This window comes from Marmota marmota, unplaced genomic scaffold (assembly GCF_001458135.2).
Source record: "Marmota marmota marmota unplaced genomic scaffold, marMar, whole genome shotgun sequence".
NCBI lineage: Eukaryota > Metazoa > Chordata > Mammalia > Rodentia > Sciuridae > Marmota > Marmota marmota.
Window position 1 is genome coordinate 10,016,448 of NW_026000196.1, and position 21,462 is coordinate 10,037,909.

Consider the following 21,462-nt stretch of genomic DNA (forward strand, 5'->3'; position numbering starts at 1 on the left):
CACCTCAGTTTCCCTAGTTTGTCAATTGCCTTCTGAAGATTGCTGATGTACGTTAATGTACATAAAGGACTTAAAACAGCTAGGGGCACATAGGAAGCCCTCCAAAAGCACTCACTGTTATTTATGTGATTATTGTATTCATACAAGGTCTTTCTTGAGACTGTATGGCTAGAGGACTTCTCCAGGGTTCTCTCCCATCAGAGCATGAGCACCCCACCCTTCGCCCCCATCAGAGGTTCCTGATTTCTTCCTGAGAGGCAGGAAGGTCAATGTTGATGAGAGGGAGCAATATGATTAAGGATCCTTTCAAGTGTGCTGTCTAAAGAGAGCCGGAGCACTGGGTGAGCTGGGCAAGCTGGTTGCCTGGCTTGTGGCTGAGCCCTCCTTTCAATACCAGCTTAGCAGAGCAGCTGGAAGCTGCAAGATTGAGCCCAGAGTGGCCTCAGCCTCTGTGCTCACTTAGCGGATGATCTGTCATGGTCCGACCAGATCCCCTGGAGCTCTGTCAGGAGGGATATTATGACACGGCTCAGCCCTTGGCAAGCAGGCAGAGGGATATTATAACACAGCAAGACCTGGAGGGTTCAGGTCTCTGATGTGGAGGTGTCAGAGTGATTTCTCCTGCTTTCTGGATAAGGTTCTCTTTGAGAACTAAGCCTGCCTTGAGATCTGAACACCTGTCACTCACAAAGGGATGTGGGTGGTAGATCGGGCTAGTCCTGCCAAGCAGAACTGATGAAGGGCATTTTGATGATATACAATGCACACACTCACACATGTGAACATGTGTGCACAAAGAGGCACTTACACATGTACACTCTTGCACACATACTCAGACACTTGAACATTGAACACATCCACACATGCATGCATGCATTCTTCCACATTCTTCAGGTGCAGCAGAACCATCATATGTCCTGAAACTTTCTGCAGTACACATTAAGATGTCCCTACCATGCCCAGATATGATCTTTCTCTAATGTTCTCTGCTGCCAAGAGTGTGCACTCAAATCCTAAGCGAATTGTCTTTGGACAGGTTGTGTTCTGAACTGTGAACTGTGCATCCCTTTATTCACTCAACAAATACTTTTTAACTATTTTTTGTGTGGAAGGCATGGGTCTGGGTATATGATGATGAAAAAATGTAAGTTTATGTTCTAATAGGAAGGACAGACCAAAGTGAACGAATAAATAAACATAATAATTGCAAATACTATTTAATGTTACAGTGGGGGATACTACAGACAGCATGTGCAAAGGCCCTGTAACAATGAAGTTGGTATATAGGAGAAACCAAAATAAAACCTCTGAGGCAGGGTGAGCAGGAGGGATGTGGATTGCTGAAGTTGAGAGGCGACTGATCGTGGTTGGTCCTGCAGGGCCCCGTAGGCCTTAGTAGGTTACTGGAGTGTTTTTCCAAATATAGTTAAAATCCATTTTTATCTATCCATTTCAGATAGGAGTTATATGATCTGATGATGTCTCACTGTTGCAGGAATGGGTGAGAGGTACCCTATTAGGCTATTTATAGTAGTGGGGTGAAAGAAATATCATCCTGGCAGTGAATATAGACTTAGATGGAGTTGAGATTTTCCTGGTACTGTTGAGAGGAATTCCTGATGGACTATGGTGGGGAGGAATTCCTGAGAGTGAGAAGAATCCTGGATGACTCCTTAAGTTTCTGACTTTCTCAATCATTGATAAAATTTGGAGATAATTATTCAGTTTTCTCTCTACAGGCGTGTTGAGGACTTGCCTGGCTTGGGTCCCTGATCATGTTAATTCCTGGTGATTTTCAGATACCTGGGATTTGGGGCAGAGCCAGAGAATCCAGGAGAAATATTTGAGGCCATGATCAAAACACTTTCAGAGGGAAATGGGAAAGGTCTGAAAGTGGGTGGTGCTGACTTCTCTCTCAAGCATATTTCTCTCTACCGAGGTCTGAGGGAAAGTCTGAAATGTATCTACCCATGCAAACTTGAAGGCATGGTTTGCCATCTTAGGAGGGAAAAATGTCAGAATCTGTATTTTTCTTCTGCCTTCTTCCTCTGATGAGAAGGCTTCTGTCAAAAACATTAAAATACAGGTAGAACATCCCTAATCCAAAAATCCAAGCTGTTCCCAGAAACTTTTTGAACACCAATATGATGCCTCAAGTGGAAAATTCCACATGTCACCTCATGGGATGGGACACAGTCAAAACACAGGTGCACTAAGAATAATCTATCAAATTACCTTAAGGCCATGTGTATGTAATATATACGAAAAAGAAATGACTTTTGTATTTATACGGGGAATTCGTTTTCGAGGAATTTCACTTTTTATATAAAGATATTCCCCCAAATCCAAAATCCTTTTGCTCTCAAGCATTTCAGATAAGGCATACTCAATCTGTAATAACTCAGGTTTTGCTAAACCTATCGAAGACAGAAAGCATGTAAGATCTCTTTAAAAAATAAAACAGATGAGAAGACAAGTGAGTGGGTTGAGTTTGCAGGGACAGAGAAAGGTGACAGACACATTTTGTGGAACCATTGCCCCTTTGCAGCAGAACATCTTAAATGCACTTGGTATCGAAAGGCAAAGAGATGAATTTACTAGTGATATCAAGAACTCAGTTATAATCAGAAGACCTCTACTTAGGGAATATCGTAGTCAGCTATGATTCAGGTAAATTCACAGCATTTACAACTAGGAAAGATACTGGTCAGAAGAACATTCTATAATTTGGGAACGTATGTGGTAGGAACCCAAGTGAAATAAAACATTTGGAAACTTCCCAAAGACTTAAAGAATTGTACTATTTTTTTTCTAAACATGTCTCTGATACACTTTTGTTACATTCAGAAAGAAGAATGAGGTCAGATCCCATTTTCCTAGGTTAGTTGCAGTCATGCTTAAAGGCCAAGGGGCAAGTGCCATTGATCTGAGTTACCAAAAAGTTTCCCCCGAAAAAGAGCAAAGTAGGCATCCTTCCAGGAACATTCAGCCAGTGGAGACCTGCCACCAAGGAATGGCAAATGTGAACACCTCTGTAGTGTATGCTTCTGGGAGAAGTTTGTAATCAGGTGCATCTGACAGTGAGAGGCCAGATCAGCCAGTGAGTGTTCCCAGGGTGCTCCTCCATCTCTACCCCGAGCCTTAGACCTTAAAGTAGTGTGAAGGCAGCTTGCCTTCCTGGGTCCCAGTGACCACAGGCTGGGATGTGGGGATAGGAGGCTGTGGGCATTGACCTTTGCCACAGGCTTTCCTTCCCTGGCCTTGACTGGAACCATGAAATGCAGAACGATAGGGCACTGGAAGTTTAGCTCTTTCAACTAGCCAGGCTCAACCCTTCTAGAACCCCATCCTGGGTGTGTCTTCCATGATAAGACCTCTCCTTGCCAAGCATGGTCTTTCAGAATGCCCTTTGACATATAGTGACACCCTCACAAGAAAGCAGCTGATCTTTGACCCAGAGATCCAACTTGTGCCCCCGTCGGACCTGGCCTTTTGGAAACAGGCTCACGTGCCCTGGGTCTGGCTGCCCCTGCATAGGTGGGGGTCATTGCTTATGAACTTGGGGGTTTTTTCATTCATCTGCTTTTGGCTTAGATGGTGCCCAGATGCCTGGACACATGCCCCTCTTCTTCCCTTTCTTCCCTGCTCCAGAGCTTCTGAGGTGTGTCCTTTTTTGAGCTCTTAAACCCTCCTGGGTCTTGAGACCAGAACTCAAGCACCCAGTTATCACAGACAGGATGGACTCTAGAACTCGAGTTGAGGCAGCAGACTCAGGCTTCCAGCTACAGTAGTTTTGTTACTTGTTGAGCCCACTTCAATATTTATTGAGAGTGTGAGTTCATTCCTGCATTATCCTAGATTTGGGTTTCCCTGGAGCAGTCTCTCCTGAGGTAAGAAGCAGCTGTGTTCTAGGCAGGACGGGCTTTCTCTTGTTTGTGACCTTGCTTGGCAGGTGACTTTTGAGATCACTTGGTCTGTACTGTGCAGAGTGCTGTTCTAGGTGCTGGGTCTTTACTCGGTACAACTGCTGGCAACTCCCCTGTGGGTAGAAAGTTCCAGAAAGTGACTACAGCCCAGTTGGCAGGGGCGTTTCCAGTAACATGTGAGAGTTGTTTATCCTCCCAACTAGATGTTCCAGTCTGGCTGTGGGAGCAGAAGCAGGACTCAGATAGCAGATCTAGGTCCAAATGGAGATAAATGAGAGATTGGCTTCTGCTTTCCTCACTCAGCTTCCCACACCCTTGTAAAAGGCTGAGCCAGCAAGTGGGTGTGAGGCCCTGGCCTCCAGCCATTCCTGCCCATTCCCCCCCACCCACCGCCCGGCATCCCTAATCATCAGTGCCATCCTCCAGGGAAGCTTGTTCTGCTCCTGAGTGGTGTGTGAGCCTCATAACCAGCCCACCCCCGGCCCCTGCAGAGAGTCCCTGTGCTACCCTGTGTAATACTCCTGGGAGGTCCGTCCAGGGTGCTGGGCTTGAGAGCTCCAGCTGCAGCAAAGCTGAGAAGTGGCTGTGTCCATGGGGCCATGCCAGCATCCTGTTCCTGCAGATAAATGCACAGCTCTGCAGTTGGGCTGACGTGCAGATAGCACCAGGGTGGAAGGTGGGGGGTCATTGCTTATGAACTTGGGGGTTTTTCATTCAAGTTCCTCTGTCCTCCCAAATGGGTGCATCCCAGGAAAGTGCTGAACATAGACAAATCTTGGTGGAAAACGGGGGCATCCTTGAGCTTTGACTTCTGTTTCTGTCCCTGCTGCAAACTTCCCTGCCCTGTGGCAGGTGTTGGTACAATTCTCAGGCCCTTCTTGCACCTGTGGAGGTGTGGAAGTGGTGGGAGCTGGGAAAGGGGGGCTATTTTAAAAGCCAAAGAGGTAGAGGAGGCAGATGGCTCTGGACACAGGTAGCGGACGCCCACACACCACAGAGGGAGGATGGCGTGGGGAAGGATGGGCCAAGAGGCCCAACTGCCTGGCTGGGTACAAGTCCTGGCTCCCCTATTTCCTGGCTGTGTGATTTGGCACCCGGTACCTTATGTGTAAGCAGGGATGAGTCGTACCCGCTGCAGAGGGTTGTTACGAGGATTCCAAGAGTAGCTGTAGGTAAAGAGCCAAAACAGGGTCTGGCAGCTGGGAACCCCCATACAAGTATTGGCAGTTGTCATTATAGAAAGCAGACGGATGGTTTCTATATGAGCAAGATAAACATCCTGCTGCAGAGACACAGAGGAGGAGTTTGATGTGGGGGTGTTGGGGTGGGCGTTTGGAGAAAGAGAGATGGAAGGTGCCTTGAGGAAGAAAGTAGTGACAGCAGAGGAGGCAGATGGACCAGGAACAGGAGGCTGTGAGTGCAGAGCCTGCCCACCCAGGTGTTCTGGAGTCTACCTGTGGAGGTTAGAGGGTGAGAGCAGGCAGCAGGGGTCTAGGGAAGCAGAGCTCAGCTTGCAACAGTGGAGGCTGGAAAGAGTCTGGTGTTGCATGCTGTGCAGAGGAGCCCAGTCCTGCCACCTGTCCTCATCCTGCGTTTCGACCAAGTGGGGTCTCTGACTCAGGTGGGAGTTGGGGAGGGCAGGCGGGCTCCTGCAGAGAGCATCCTGCAGTGGACCACACCAGGCTGTGTGCTTCCTGGTTGGTTTGCTGTAGGCTCCATAATCTAGACCAGTCTTTGTAGCCAACCCAGATTCTTAGTACTTAATGAATATCTGATTGTCTGTGTAGCGTAGCTTCCCACGTATCTCCTCCAAGAACAAATTTACACTTTATCCAACTTCATTTGTTTCTGTATTTCACACCCTGTCTCCTGGTTCTTGTCCCCACCCCTCCTTTTTGGGTGAGGGTTGGTGACTGTGTTGATCACTCAAGGTCTTTGACAGTACTGGATGTCATGGTATGTGGGATGCTGATTCTGCCTTTCGTGATTTCATGACACAGATTTCTCGGGAAAGGCAGCCAGGGAGTGACCCTCCGTGACTCCAGTGACAGGTAGCTAATATCCAGTCTGAGAAGGCAAAAACAAACAAGAAATGTCTGTCTTGCTTTTGCTTGATTTGACAGGGGAGCTCAAGCTGTTGTGCATATTTTCAAGCTAGTCAGTCTGCTTTGGTTTGCTTTGGGTGAGGTAGCTTTGAGCTAAGGATGAAATCACGTACTTCAAGGTATATTATTTTATTGAGATCAAATTCATACTCCATAAAATTCACCCTTTTCAAGTATAGAATCCTGTGACTTTTCATGCATGGTACCATCATCACCCTTATCTAATTCAAGAATGTTTTCTTTATCCCCCAAAGAAATCCCATTAGCAGTCACCTTCTAGCCCCTGTTTCCTGAGCCCCACGCAGCCACTCAGCTATGCTCCGTCTCTATAGATTTGCCTTTTCTGGGTGTTTCATAGAAATGGAATCATGCAATATGTGTTTTTTTGTGTGTCTGGCTCCTTTCACTTAGCATAATATTTTCAAGGTTTATCCATGTATAACACCCTTCCTTTTCATAGCTGAATAATATTTCATTGTAGAGATATAACAGATTTTGCTTATCCATTCTTCAGTTGAACTCTTGGGTGGTTTCCACCTTTTGGCTTTTATGAATAATGCTGCTCTGATCGTTTGTGTATAGTTTTCTATGTGGACTTATGTTTTTAGTTCTCTGAAGTATATACCCAGGAATGGAACTGCTGGGTCCTATATAGCTCTGTGGTTAACATTTGTAAACTGTCCTCCAAATTGACTGCACTATTTTACATTTTCTCAAGTCAGGTATAATAGTTCTGGCTTTTGCACAACCTTGCTAACACTGTTATGGTCTGTCTTCTTGTTTGTAGCCATGCTGATAGGTGTGAAGTCTATTTGATTTGCATTTCCCTAATGATGTTGAACATCATTTCATGAACTTATTGGCCATTCTTATATTTTCTTTGGAGAAATATCTGCTTGAATCCTTTGCCCATCTTTAAATTGAGTTATTAGTCTCTTTTTGTTGAATTGTATGAGTTCTTTATACTTTCTGGATAATAGACCTACATCAGATATATGATTTGCAGATATATTCTCCCATTCTGTGGATCGACTGAAGTCTACTAGTGCCTTCCCCCAGAGTACTGAGCTCTTGGTGGGCTCAGAAACTCCACGTTGGAACAGTGTGTCCTTGCATCAGCAGAACCTACACAAGCACCCGGTGCAAAGTAAGAACCAGTGATTTGAGAAAATCAATGAATGGTTCTCTTTGACTCTTTCCACAAGTAAAAATGGATCCAGGTAGGGTAGGCAGAAGTGGATAATGAATAGTCAGGCAAAACCACAGGCTAAAGATGCAGGATTGCTTGCAGAAGCATCTTGTACCCGGATATTATTTTCAAGATCAATGAAGAGAAAGACTGGAGAGCAGATCTGGGCCTGCACCTGTGTTTCTGAAGCAGAAAATACACTTTTCCGAAATCAATAGGGTGACTGCAGAGCCCTGCAAACGTGGTGTAATTATCGTGCCGAGAATTACAGTTGTCACGTATTGATTCTGTCTTCTCAGCAAGTGTTTGTGTGTTTCCTTGCTCCCTGCAACACTGTGCTGCGCCATTTGAAAGTCCAATTCACAGAGACCCCAACACCCTTCCTGGTCCAGGAGGGCAGAGAGCAGGAGAGAAGTTCACCTGCACCCATCACCCTGGTCAAGGAGAGGTGGCTGAGAGAGTCTCAGATGTAGGGACAAGGTGGGGCAATGCCACTCTGATCAGTGATCAGAGAATTCCCCCCACCCCAAATTGTTGGCATCAACCTCAGGGGAGGCTGCCTGGAGAAATGATCTGTGTTGATTATTATTATGATGAGGACTTCTCATTCTTCAAATAAGAACAGGGAAGAAGTTTCCTTAATCTTAGAAAGATGTCCAGGATCACCCCCTGTAGAGGAAGACAACTATTTATGAAGTGGCCTGTGTAAGATAAACTGTCATCTTAGAAGGTGTCATTCATTGACTGACTTGCTCATTCCTTTGCTCACTCAGGAGTTCTTTCATTGATGGAATAAATCCTTGTCCAGTTTGTGATATGTTCCAGGAAGAGTCTGTGCTGGGGCTGCTGCAGGGATAAGTAAAGTTCAGCTTTTGCCCTTAAGGCACCAAGTTCTGATGGGGGACCTCTATGGGAGGTGAATGGTCAGCACAGAGGAAAACCTGAGGTGATGAGTTGGGTGGGAGTCTTAGAGAGCCTCCAGGAGCCTATGGGGAGGTGTTGGCATTCATTGGATAGACCGGGCATGGCAGGTGGAGCAGCTTTTCCTGTTGGGGCCTGTCCCCAGGAACCATAGGGCAGTGGTGTGGATGTGAGCAGTCTGACATCACCGTGGCAGACGACTGTCATCCAGGAATAGGGAAAATGGGTTTGACAGTGGGAATTCCCTATTGGTGTTTAGCTCTGCTTTGAGGGGTGGTGGGAGGTTTGGGAGGGGACATCTGGGCTCTGCAGGGCTGATCCAAGGTGGGGGGGACCCACACACCTATGCTGCTTGGTGAATCTGGCTGGAGTGTGTGCCCTGAGACTAGACCTGTGACCCCCACCCTCACTGATCATTCTATTGCTGATTTGACTTCTGAGCTATGTTTTTCTTCTGGGGAGGAGGGGGCAGGTAGAGATGGATGAATTAGAACAGCAAATAGGTTCTAAACATTTTCTTCTTGATACACTTTTTAGGGATTATCGAGGACCCCAGAGATCTCATGCTGACATGGGTTGTGGCCATGGATATCTGCTCTATTAGGAGTTAAATGTGAGCATACATAGGCTTATGTCCCGTGCGCACACCAGTGACGCTATCTTCCTGTATCGTACAGAAACCTCCATTGCTAGCTTTATTTTTGCATTATTACTTGTTTAGTAGTCTTGATAATTTTGACCTTCCAGACTCCCCCATTAGAGGAATGGAAACCTCTGGGGGTTCCTGAGACACATTCTGAGTATTTGGTTGGATTAGAAGCTTGATGGGAACCTCCATGTTCTTACCCATCCCGTGCCCCATGTGAGCCTCTCAGGTAAACTGTCTACCCACCAAGCTGGCGGATCCCAAGTGCTGTCATTTGGCCAGCCACTGGACTGAGCCAGGACCATGAAGTGGGTGGATCCCGTGCTGAGAAAGGCCAACAGAGTTCCTGTCCTCTGCATTTCCTGGGGACCAAGGCTCCATAAGCAATCACAGAGGCCAGTATTTATGTTCTAACTGTGACGGGGCTATTAAAGAGGGTGACAGGTGGCTGGGTCATGTCAGGAGCCCAGCAGGCGTCCCTGAGAGGTGAATCCAGGTACAGATTGAAGAGGAAGTACAAGCCCAGTGAAGACCATCATAGGTGAGGACATTGCCCAGGTAAGGTTTTGTCAGGACAGAGGAGGTACCGGTGATTGAAGCCCAGTAAGAGGTAGAGTGGGCAAGGTGGAGGAGAGTCACCTGCAAAGTGCTCTTCACCTCCCCTTCCTTCTGTGCACGGAGGGTAAGACATCCATGGCTGGTCTGGGCACTGGGTCCACAGCCGCCTTTCATGGGCCCTGAGGGTGACCCTGGATCTCTGCTCTACTTAAGTGCTACATATCATCCTGTCTCCTAATTCCTCACTGGCTTCCCCAGCTCTGTGCCTTGGGCCACACTGTTTCCTCTTCCTGCACCTCGCATCCCGTTGTCCTTTCTGCATTTCCCCGCCATGACCCCCCTCTCCCCCACCCCCCTCGTCTCACCTACCTCATTTCTCTCTCCTGTCTCTTTCCAAAGAGCTATAAGTCATCCCCATGCTGTGAGCCCTTGTTCCCAGTGCCCTACCCTGTTCCCTCTTCTCCGTCTTAGCCCCTACCCTGTGGAGTAAGGCCTTTTGATATGTCCATCTTACAGGTGAGAAAACTGAGGCCCAGCGAGGCACTAGGCCAGTTTGTGGTAGGACTGGGACTTGAACCCAGGTAGCCTGACTGCAGTCTAGACTTTTCACCACCGTGTTGGGCTTGATGCTTGTTCTGTCATTTTCTCCCTCTGGGCTCCATGTTTGTATCTCCAGGCCAGACACATAGTAGGTGCCCATTAGAAGTTGGATGGATGAATTCATCTTCCTGCTCCCCATTCCTGGGCTTCATGACTCATGCATCTTACCTTAACCACGAGTGACAGAACCATTAAAGAAAGCAGAAAGAGGATGAGCTCCACGTGTTCATGTGTCTGGAAGCTGTGATCACTGACATTTTTCAGGGTGGAGGTGTGAATTCATAATGACTGCACACGTTCCCAAACCATGCTAGTCACTGGTGAATTTTGCTCCTGAAATGACTTTGTACCCTGCCAACCGGACCTGTTGTTTGTACTATTACCAAAAGCAAAAGTCTCTTGGGGCCTGTACTTTCCAAGCTCTGGGCGGGGCTGGGCTGTTAGTTCCCAGAAAGGACAAGATGAGGAGGGAGCCTTTTTCAAAGCAGCGCCCCATCCCAGGGGTGTGTCCTGGGGTCAGAGACCAGCTTTTGGTGAAGGAAAATGAGCTAAGTCCTGGCTATTGTCCTTCCCTCATCTCTGACTTCCTGCTAGGGCTGGCTGGTTTCTGAGCTCCAGAGTCCTGGTGGCCTCCCAGCAGCAGAGAGTCTGAGTGTCTGAAACTCCCCCGCCCCCACCACCCCACGCCTGTGTTTCTGTTTGTGAGTCAATGATTGAGGGGCAGTTGCTGCAAACCAGGCCCTAAGTGATGGGGGTGGAAGGCCGATGTGGTTTGTTCTGAGTTTCACCACGCAGGGCGGCCCCGATGGTCCTGCTCTGTGTGTTTTTCCCTCTGGCCTTGTAGATCGGCTGGCATATTTATTTGGAAGGGGAATAAGCAGAATTTTTCAAAGGGAAGCAGTATGCAAAAGATGAAAATAAAACAACTTGGGATAAATGGCTGATCTGGCAGTGGGAAATAGCCTCTGGCATGGAGAGATCTTTAACCTTGTCTGAACAAGGAGAGGGGGACTTGGCTTCTCTAGCATCTCAGAGAAGGAACCTTGGTGTCCCTGCCGAGGCTGGCCTCCCCCACCAAAGCCTAAACCCCAACCCTGCACTAGGTAGGTAGATGTTTATTTTCCTTATTTAGTCCAATGCTCTTTGTCCACCCTGCCGTGATTTCTGCTCCCTGGATTCTGCCCCTGTGGTCTTCTCTGTGGACTACAGCCACTAGTGTTTCTCCTAGAAATAGAGTGACTCCCATCTCGTTGTAGATGTGAGCAAGGCCTCCAGTGTCCCTCTGAGCAAAACTTGGTCCACTGTGTCTGCAAGGCCCTGCGTGCTGTTCCCTTCTTGTTTTTGCAGCTGCGACCTCTGCCGTTCCTGAATGTGACATCAAGCTTATCCCTACCTCAGGGCCTTTGCATTAGCTATTCCCTTCACATAGATCACTCTTCCCAGGTAACTTTGTGGCTCTGCTTCACTCAGCCCAGGGCTCCGCTCAGATATAATCTTATCAGAAAGTCCCTCTCTATTGCATCATTTAACGTAGCATGCCCAGTCTCAGCACTTGCTATCCCCCATATTCAGGTTTTTCTCCCTCCATAGAATGTATCCCCATCTTGAACATAGTACATGCTTAGTTAATTATATGTGTAGTTCCTGTTCCATTACACCAAAACATCTACACCATAAAGACAAGAACTATGTTTAACTCACTGATATGTTCCCAGAGCATAAAGCATAGCCTGGCATGGAACAGGTGTCCGCCAGGTCTTGGTTGCAGAAATGAAAGGAAAGGACTGAGTCTGTATGTACTCCATTTCATATTTGTCCACAATGTGTCTGCACCCCACACCCAACTGGCATTTCCCCATTTGATGTTATGAAGCAAAGATGAGTTTTGGATCTTTGCATTTAAGCAGTCCTGGAGTTGAATTTTAACTCTTCCAGTTCCTGTTGCCTATTGCTGGGCAAGTTAACTTCCAGTGACAGCCTGCGCTTTGTTGTTTAGAAACTGAAGAGCCCGCACCTTCCCTTGCAGGCTGTTGGAGGAATGCAGGCTTGGGTGTTCAGTATTTTTTTTTTTTAGCCTTTATGCTATATTAATTCAGTGCTATATCAACAAGAAAAGCTTTCTTTTTTTTTTCTTTTCTTTCTTTTGGATAGGCTTATTGAGATACAACTCACATAACTATAAAATTGACCATATACTGTGTGGTTCAGTGGATTAGTATATTCACAGAGTTGTGCAGCCATTGACACAATCCAGTTTTAAAACATTTCCATCACCCTTGAAAAAGAACCTAGTACCATCCCTTCTTATCCTCCCTGCCCTCAACCCCCAGGCCCTTGCAACAAGGGATCTCCTTTTCCATCTTCATAGATTGGTCTTTTGTTGAGTTTTCATATAAATTAAATTATACAGTACATGACCTTTTATAACTGCCTCCTTTCACTTGCCGTGAGGTCCATGATGTAACTTGTATCCACACATCTTTCCTCTTTATGGGCAAATGATATGCCATTGGGTGGGTGTACCACATTCCATTCATCCATCCATCCATTAATGGGCATTTGGGTTCTTCCCACTTTTTCACTATTTTATTTTATTCTATTGGTACCAGGGATTTAACCCAGGGGTGCTTAACCACTGAGCAACATCCGAGCCGTTTATGTATTTTATTATGAGAGAAGAGCTTGCTAAGTTACTTGGGGCCTCACGTAAGTTGCTGAAGCTGGCTTTGAACTCACAATCCTTCTTCCTCAGCCTCCCTAGTTGCTGGGATTACAGGAGTGTGCCACCATGCCTGGCTCCCACTTTTTTGCTATTAAGAGTAATGCTGGCCAGGAGTGGCGGTGCACACCTGTAGTCCCAGCGGCTCCAGAAGCTGAGACAGGAGGATCACACGTTAGTTCAGAGCCAGCCTCAGCAAAAGGGAGATGCTAAGCCACTCAGTGAGACCCTGATTCTAAAAAAAAATACAAAATAGGGCTGGGGATGTGGCTCAGTAGTCAAGCCCCTGAGTTCAATTCCTGATACCCCCCAACCCCGCCAAAAAAAAAAAAAAGAGTAATGCTGCCCTGAAGGTTTGTGTGCAGGTTTGGTGTGGATGAGGAACTTTTACTGATTATATTCCAGCTGGCTCAGGAAGGCTTCTTGGAGTACTGGTCACACCTTGAGGCAGGTCCTAACTCCTTCAGTAGTTCTGAACTTTTTCCTTGCAAATTAAGAACGTCCTTGTACAGAACTATTCATCCCAGCAGGCATCCGTTGGAGAGAGGATCCACTTACTATTATTTTTTCACTTTTTATAACTAGCTGCATATTCACCTCATTTTGTCACCAGGATCCCTTTTCCATATATACAGCCTTCTTGCTGCCTCCCTAGCCCACGCTCTGCTCAGCCATGTGGCTTTGTTCTCCTCCGTTCTCAGGACTGGTTGCATGACATTTTCCCTTGAGTGGCCCTTTACTGAGTGAAATTTGACATTCTGCCGTGAGAACCCTTGACTTGAAGCAGACTTGTCGGAAATGTGATCTTTGAGTTTTTACTTCATCTCATTCCAGTCAATTTCTTTATCTGCTAATTGCATTATCCATGATCCCAGTAGAATTACACAAAGCATTTCTAGAAGATTCATTAAGTCCTGCCTGCTGGTGAGGATATGCTAATAACAGAGGAGGCATCAGGAGCATTTGCCAAGCCCAGGGCGATCAGGCCTTCCCTTAGGAACACCAGGCAGCAGTATTTGGACCTCCCAGGACTGCTGTCCAGTGTTCCTAAAGGAAGGCCTGACTGCCCTGATTCCGTGCTGCAGGACACATGCCACAGTGCCTGGTCCTTGGAGGGGAGGAGAGCCTGGTGGTGCAGGAGAGCAGCTCTCTGATTCTACTCTGAGGGATGGAAAACAGGGCTGGTTTGCCTGTGGCATGAAGGATGTTTGAAAACAGTCCAGGCCTTGTGGCATCCAGAGATGAAGTCGGGCCCTCCTGCTGGTGGTGTGGTAATCCTGCCTTAGGGCCTTTGTGCCTCCTCTGTCACTCTGCCCATGAGATGTCCCACAGAGGCGTCCCTGAATGCCCTTCCCCCACTCACCTGCCGAGTCACTTGGTTTTCTTTGTCTCCATTGCCCTTCACTTGGCATGTCATATGCTTATTTAAGTTTCTCACCAGAACACCAGCCCCCTGGGAGTGCACTTGTCCATGTTTCTATGTTTTCAAGTTTAAAATGGGTCTCAGAGTAAGGAAGGGACTGGTACACGTGTGTTGAATGAATGGAAGCATTTGGTTTTCTTAAAATCCTGGGGCAGAGGAGTAATTATTCCCATCATGTGGGAAGATTCCCAGACTCGGATGATTTGAGATGATTGCTCAAGGTCACGGGTGGAGACCACGGCTGAGTCAGGTCTTGAGCTCAGCCCTCCTGGTTCCCACAGTGGCCGTCTTTTCCCCAGGCCTACAGGGTCCACGGATGATGTCTATGGCCATTTAGAAATTCACAGAAGATGCTGTATGCTCCGGTAGCAGGTCATATCGCAATTGGAGTAGAAATTTTAAGAAGTACAGAGTGAGGATTTCCTGTAGACTTCGAGGGAAAATAGGAAGCCAACAGAACACTGGCACATCAGCAGTGGAAGACACTTAGTGCTAGGGGTAGGACAGGGGAGCCATACTGTGACGGTGGCCGTGGAAGGTCAGACAGGAGCCTTGTGACATGACTGCTGGCCGATCCACTCACGTGTTTGTCTCAGGCTCTCTAGTGTACCCTGTACCCCAACAGCATACCCAGATGTCTCCCCAGTGAGAGTCTAATGCTCCAGAATGGCAGCCTGCTGTTGACAAGAAGGTGTGGACAGTGAGAAGGAACACCCCAAGCCACACCGGATGTCCTTGTGGAGTGCCCTGCGCAATTTCATTGTAATGGATATTCATTGTGTGAATGGGGACCCTGCTTGTTTTCAGTGTGTCAAAACAAGTACTTGAAAAGGGTTCCTAGGGTGGCACCAGAAAACTCACCTGAGAGTTTCAACTTTCTTGGAATGTTACATCAAGCACATGAAGTGTGTGTATAATTATGTCCAAACTCTAAAAAATATATCTGGTAGCCTCATTATTTTTAGTGATTCTCTTTGATCATGTTTAGGAGAAACATTCAATACAGCCTCATAACTCTTTACCCTTTTTAAAGAATGGTAAATGTTTTTGTTGAGGTACTGACAGCTGCTGTAACAAGCAAACCCTCGTATATCTAATTGCTAGAATTTGTGTTTTTTTTTGTGTTTTATTTTTATGCTCAGGTGAAGTCCAAAATAGGTGGCCTGCTTTCCACCAGCTGGTGGCTCTTGCCGTCTTGGGGTGGCCATCCGCAGTAGGTGCATCATGTTCCAGGATGGAGGGGCACGTGGCTACTTTCCCTTGTGTTCCCCTGGCCAGAGCTCAGTTCTGTGGCCATACCTGAACGTGTGGCCCACAAGTTAAGCTGTGTGCCCAGGAAGAAGCAGAGGCAAGTTTGGTTGACAGCCAGCCCTTCTCTGCTACAGTGAGACAGTGTTTCTAAGTTCCGTAATCTTTTAAAATTATATAGTTGTTTTTAGGAATTCCAGAGTGTGTTCTTGGAGATTGTGTCTTTTGTTCCCGATGTTGCAGATGAGGAAACGGAGACTGAGAATTTCATCAGCTGCTCCAGGCATCCAGTGCTGGTGTCGGGCTGGAATCCGGGCATGCTCAGGCCTTGCCACATACTTTCTAGCTGTGAGTTTTTGAGTGTGGCCAGTAGTCCTGCATGTGGATTCTTTCTTTTGCGTCAGTATCAGGCCAACTCCTGGGAGGATCGTGGCTGTCATTGTCAATGACGATGCTCTGGGGTCTTGTCTTCTCAGCGGTAGTTCACTAGCCACAGTAGACAGCATTGGTAGGGTTATTCAGTGGGTGATAAGGGTTTTCAGAATCTTTTGGAAAGAAAAAGAAGTATCTGTTATTAAAATCTAGTATCCCAGAGAGTTGGAGTATCTGAACACACGTGATTAAAGGGAAGAGCACCTGAGAACTCCCCACCCCCACACAAATCAGCTTGGGAAACACAACATCAAATCCAGGCTCCCTAGGGAACTCTGATAGAGACAGTGAACCCCTCTAGAGAGTTGGATGTCCCAAAGTGAGTTATATGCCTGAGATCCTGCTCAAATTCCCAGGTTCTGCATAGTACTGAGGAAAGACTTTAAAAACCAGACCTGACAGTTCCAAATGAAGATCTCCATTGTGAACAAGAATCTCATTTGGGCTTCTGAGGCGCCTCAGCTTCAGATTGTCTAACAATATCCTTCATCGACTGTTCACTTCATGCCAGTGACCCAGGCTCTCTCCTCCACTTCCCTTCACTTTATTTTACTTTTTTCTTCCTGTGTTGCTAGCCTTGACCTCCCTCCTCTCACCAGTCCATCCTTGCCTGTGAAGTGGGAGATGTCAGGCCTTACCTTTGTGCCTTTCAACAAGGGCCACCCTGTAAGAAAAGGATGCTTTGCTTGTAGGTGCATTCAGGATATGGGAAATCAGCAGTGTGTGGTGGGGAAGGTGGGGGATCGAGATACTTGGGAGTAAGTTTGGGCACATCTGCTCTAGATTGCATCTACCTCCAGAATTCCTCCTGGAGGTATCAGGAAGGCACAGGCTATTTGAGGCCATCCAGCCCTGAGTCCATTGGTTCCAACTCCCTGCTCTTGTTGATAGGGAGGGAAGCTCAAATGGGGACCCTGGGGGGATTTTGTGAAGCTTTCTGCACTCAGTGTCATTTTCATGCAGTTCTGTTAAGAATCTGTACATCTCATCCTCCTGGTTCATTCAGTGAGTCACCCCAAAGGCATCAGAGCCTCCTCATTTTGGCAGCCCCCGGGGCATCTGTGCCTAGCTAATTATGGGCAGCTCTGATCTGAAGTAGCTAGGTTGAGTGGAGATAGGTTGAAAAAATGACCCAGACAGAAGCAGGGGCTCCGGCTGGCAGCCCCAGCGCACCATGGCTTGGGATGAGGTCAGGGCATTTTTGCTTTGTGACAGATTGGGGACACAGAGGAAAGAAGAGTTCAGGCTTTGTTCTGAACAGCACTGTTGCTGAGGCAGACCTCAATGGAGAGCCAGCAGGCCAAAGTTTAAGCTGAGTCTGATTTGCACACCCTGCATGCAAGTTCCTGCTAATACATCCTGATCATCAGTGTCTGTAAGGAAGATGTTTCCCATAGCACACAATACAGTATCGCTGTGTCCCTAGAATGCATGGGACAGAAAAGTCCTTTAGAGCTGGACACAAAATTGCAGTTCTGAGCATTTAGAATATGACCCTATGGGGTGTTGTGTCCAGCACCCAAGTTCCCATTCTGTGGGCTCAGGTTTACCTAGAAGCTCTGGGCAGAGATGTGCTTTTCAAATGCAAATTTTAGGAATATTGAATGGGCCAGAGCATTTACCATCCTCAGACCCCAATTAACCTGTTATATCAGAATGCCTCTGTGCTGGAAGGGATCCACACCTAGGCTTGGGTAACATTTGCCAGCACCACTCATGTCAAGAGGTGGTTTCATCCCAAGGCAGAATGATAAGGGGGTTCTTTGTAGAATGTAAAAAAGTTGAGCTCTTGCTTCCACAGAGTTTGGCTGCGGCACCACAAATGGCATTTCATGTGCCATCTTGCTTTCAAAGTCAGCTTTGGTCATGGAGAGACAAAAGCCTTGTACAGTTGTCCCTCACCCCCATCTTGACAGTAAGAATGAGATGGGACATAATTAGTATTTTTGAATTTGTCTTTCAATTAACTATGAAAGGCTTTAAGCTGCTTTTGTAAATGATCGGGAAGAGTTGGACTCTGAAGAAATTTTGAAATACCTTAATCTGTTTGTGGTGCTGATGATTTCCTTTCTATAAGACAAGTGATTGCATGGTTGGGATCTCTAAGTAAATCCAGTGAGCTCATGCATTTATGTTTGTTTTAAATATAAAAATAGTAAGCAAGTAGGTTTCAAATCATCAGAGCATCTTGAAAGGAATAAGAAAGCAGAAGATATAGTATCTACTTTAATTTCTCTGTACAGACATGAACTGTGGTCTAGTTTAACCATGAGTACAAGTAGCTCCCCACTTGCAACTCTGCATGGTGATTTGAGGCAGACTGTCCACCTTAGTCATGCTTTTCTTTGAATAATAAATTTGTTCCCCCAATTCAGAGGAGCTAATGTGAGGCCTTAACCAAGAAGCATTGTCATGGGATGCATACAGACAACATTTGACATATAATAATCATTCACACAAATGAGTCACATATAATAGATAATCCCATAGGAAATAAATTAAACCCATTTTACAGATGAATTAATTATTTGGTCCTAGTCCTGTTGGCATCCACATTCTGTTGTCTATTATATTTTCCTGGATCCTGTTATCTATCAGCTGTCAAATATCTAGAACCTTATCTATTAAAAATTAAAAGCACAGGTTTTGGTTGTCATTCAGCCTACTCTCTGGGGGCCACTAGGACATAGTGCCAGGAGTAAAAATCAAGGTCACTGTCTTTAGCAGTCTCCCCAATCCCACTGGCATGGAGCTCTCTCCCTGTGGAATTTGCCTGCAGGATCTGGTGCCAAGAATTCTCACAGGCAGATCCAGGGGCAGTTAAATCCAGGGAAGGCTCCTCATGCTCCTCTCCTCAACTGCTTCCTGCAGAGATGCAGGTGGCTTTGAAATGCTTGCTTCTTCTTTCCCTTCTGATTGCTTTGTTTGTCCAGATGCTTCCATCCTGAGCCTTTCACAGAGTCCTCTGCCTAATCGCCTCCAAAGTACCCATCCCAGCAGCTCACAGTGGCTGCATCATCTTCACAGTGCAGTGTGTCTCCTTCATTAGACAAAGGGAATAGTGACAAACATCCCCGGAGGACAGTGCACCTCAGCTTTCAGCAAGGGATCAGAGACTGGGGACCTTGTCCTCGAGCCCCGCCCACCTTGTATTCTCTGGCTTCTCCACCTGGGGAAAGCAGCAGACACTGAATAGGGAAGGGAATTAAACTGGCCTCATTAAAGTGACTCTTTCTAGTCTCTCATGAGCTTTTACTCAAGTCAACCCTGCTGAGTTCTGCTGGGATTCTTACACACAGCATGAATCATAGACTAGTCCTCTAGAATTCTCTAGATTGTGTTTGTTATTCAGCACAGAGCTGCCACGGCTAGAATACCGCCTCTACTTTATCATGTCTCCTCTCTAGGTGGAACCCGTGGTGCCAAATTCTGATGCTGAAGAAGGAAGTTTGTTCATAGGTAGGGATTAGAAGAAGCTGGAAGTGGCAATGAGTGACCCCCAGCTTCCTTCCCTAGTGTTGTCAGCCCACTCCCCAAACAAAGAAATCATGCACAGGCAGACCCATAAGCACAGCCTGTGCACCTGTTGATATAGGCACAGTGTTTGCTGTCGGTGCTCAATGTGCCCGGCGTCCCTGTGCCCTAACAGCAGGCACTATGCTGCTTGTGGTTACCCTGTTTCTTAGTGCCTTTATGTTGGCACATGCTGGTCTACTGGATGGAAAGACCCTTTCTCTTCTTTCCATCTAGTAGATCTAGTAAACTCCTGTTTGCCCCATGTAGAGTCAACTCCAGGACCTCTTCCTCTGTGGAGCTTTCTCTTTCCCCACTCCCCCTACTCTCCCCAGGCTCGCTTCCAGTGCCACATTTTGTGCAATACAGTTATCCTTCATCACCCCTCAGTGGTGCTGCACCTGTTTCTCAGGCACCTGTCTTCCTCCTACACCTGGAGATCTAAACCTTGTCTTCTCATTGCATGTAAGTGTTATGTACAGAAATATGTCTGGGACATTCAGGTGGTTAATACATGCTCATCAAATGAATAAATGCATGAATGCATCATTTTAAAGGGTGAGGGTAGTTTGGAGGGCAGCCACTCTATGTGGACACTAAGAACTAATTGTTCTCATGGAATAAAATTTCTTGTGTTTTTACTTTTATTATTGTGATTATTGTCTTTCTATCATAAACACTATCCAAATCTACTGTTATTTGCACCATCCAATCCAGATAATTTTTTTTTTCTGGTAGATATACTGCACATGGTACTAGCGTGATACCATCTTGTGCTTTGGTTCTCCCAGGAGAAGTATCCATCCAGCATGGAAGGGATTTAGCCACATTTGTGGGTCTTATCATGGGGTATGGGGGTGCTAGCTAGGGATCTAGATTGAGTGGGGAAGTTGGGCTGTGTCGTCCCTTTGCGTAGCTAGTCTAGGAGATACCTTGAGCTTGGTGCATGGTCAGTTTTTGATACTTATAGTCCTAGGACATGTAGCATTTCTTTTTGTTTCTTCTGCTAAGGGCTAAAAGGCAAGAGTCTTTTTCTTTTTTTCTTTTTTGGATCACTCAGAAAAACATTTAAATTCAACGGGAAAAACAAACAAATCTTATGGTCATAAAAAAGGCTTGAAAATCGAGCACCTTTTCCTCAAGCTGCTCAAAACACTTCATGAGCAAGGTCTTTGTCACATGTCTATGAGGGCAGTAGACTGTGTTCTGAACAGACCTCTAAGTGCATTCTTTAGAATCTGGCCACAGGGCAGTCTATTTGCATTCTTGTCTTTTGGGCTCTGTTTCTAAAACAAGGAGAGCTGTAATGAAATCTGCAGCTGGTGAGCTGGCCCCAAGCCTGGGCAGTCCGGGCTCCATCGCACCCTGGGGCAACCAGCAAAACTGCCAGCACGGCTGATGGGAGACGGTTTTGGGATGGGCAAGACCTGGGGGTCTTCTCCTTTCCCTGAGCTGACACACTAAAGAGTTAACATGGAATTTGATGGCCTGTGAGCATCTGCTGAGCCTGTGACCAAGCATACCCTCTGGACAATTAAAACAGGAAAGAGACAGGGTATCTGACTTTCAGGGACATACAGGGCCCCTAATAAAGCAAAAGGATCATTTTCTTAAGTGGATCCATCTCTCCCACTAGGCATTCAAACCTCTAATTTCTCCTGACCAAAAATAGTCATTAAGGGTAGATCCTGCCACCATGAGGTGTTTGACTTTGCCTAGAGTGGCCATTTGGCCCTGAAGTTCCCTTCTGGCAGCCAGAAGAGTGGACAGAACTGATGCTTTTTTTACCTGACCCAGGGTACTCGAGCAGAGATTCCAGGTATCCTGCTGTCCTCAAGTGCTCATGCCTAACCCAGGTGGAGGGATGTGTGTGCTTAAATAGGTCTAGGGAAATGCAGTTGATTCTCATTATTGTGGATTCTGTATTAAGTGCTCAAGAATGGGATTAGTGTACTTAGAAAAGAGGGCCTGGAGAGCAGCTGCCTTGCATCTTCTACCACGTGAGGACACAGGAACAGGACCTCACCAGACACTGAGCCTTCCCATTCCTTGATCTTAGACATCCAGCTCCAGAACTGTGAGAAAGGAACATCAGTTTTTAAGGCACCAGTGACACGAGGTGGCAGGGAAGTGTCCCTAAATTGATCTTGGGATACAGTGGGCTTAGGCGCTCACAGTCTAT

At 46.6% G+C, this 21,462-nt stretch overlaps 1 protein-coding gene across 4 annotated transcripts in view; it reads left to right on the forward strand.

Annotated features, from left to right (window-relative positions):
• The window catches only part of Slco3a1 (solute carrier organic anion transporter family member 3A1), a 254,468-nt gene that overhangs the window by 48,719 nt on the left and 184,287 nt on the right, over positions 1-21,462 (forward strand). Inside the window, exon 1 of one of the 4 annotated variants that reach the window (XM_048790316.1) lies at positions 8,490-11,048. The exons of the other annotated variants lie outside the window; for them this stretch is intronic. Within the exon in view, the coding sequence (XP_048646273.1) occupies positions 10,916-11,048 (133 nt within the window). The 5' untranslated portion in view covers positions 8,490-10,915. Of the gene's footprint in view, positions 1-8,489; positions 11,049-21,462 lie in introns of those variants that run through there. 4 annotated transcript variants of the gene reach the window in all.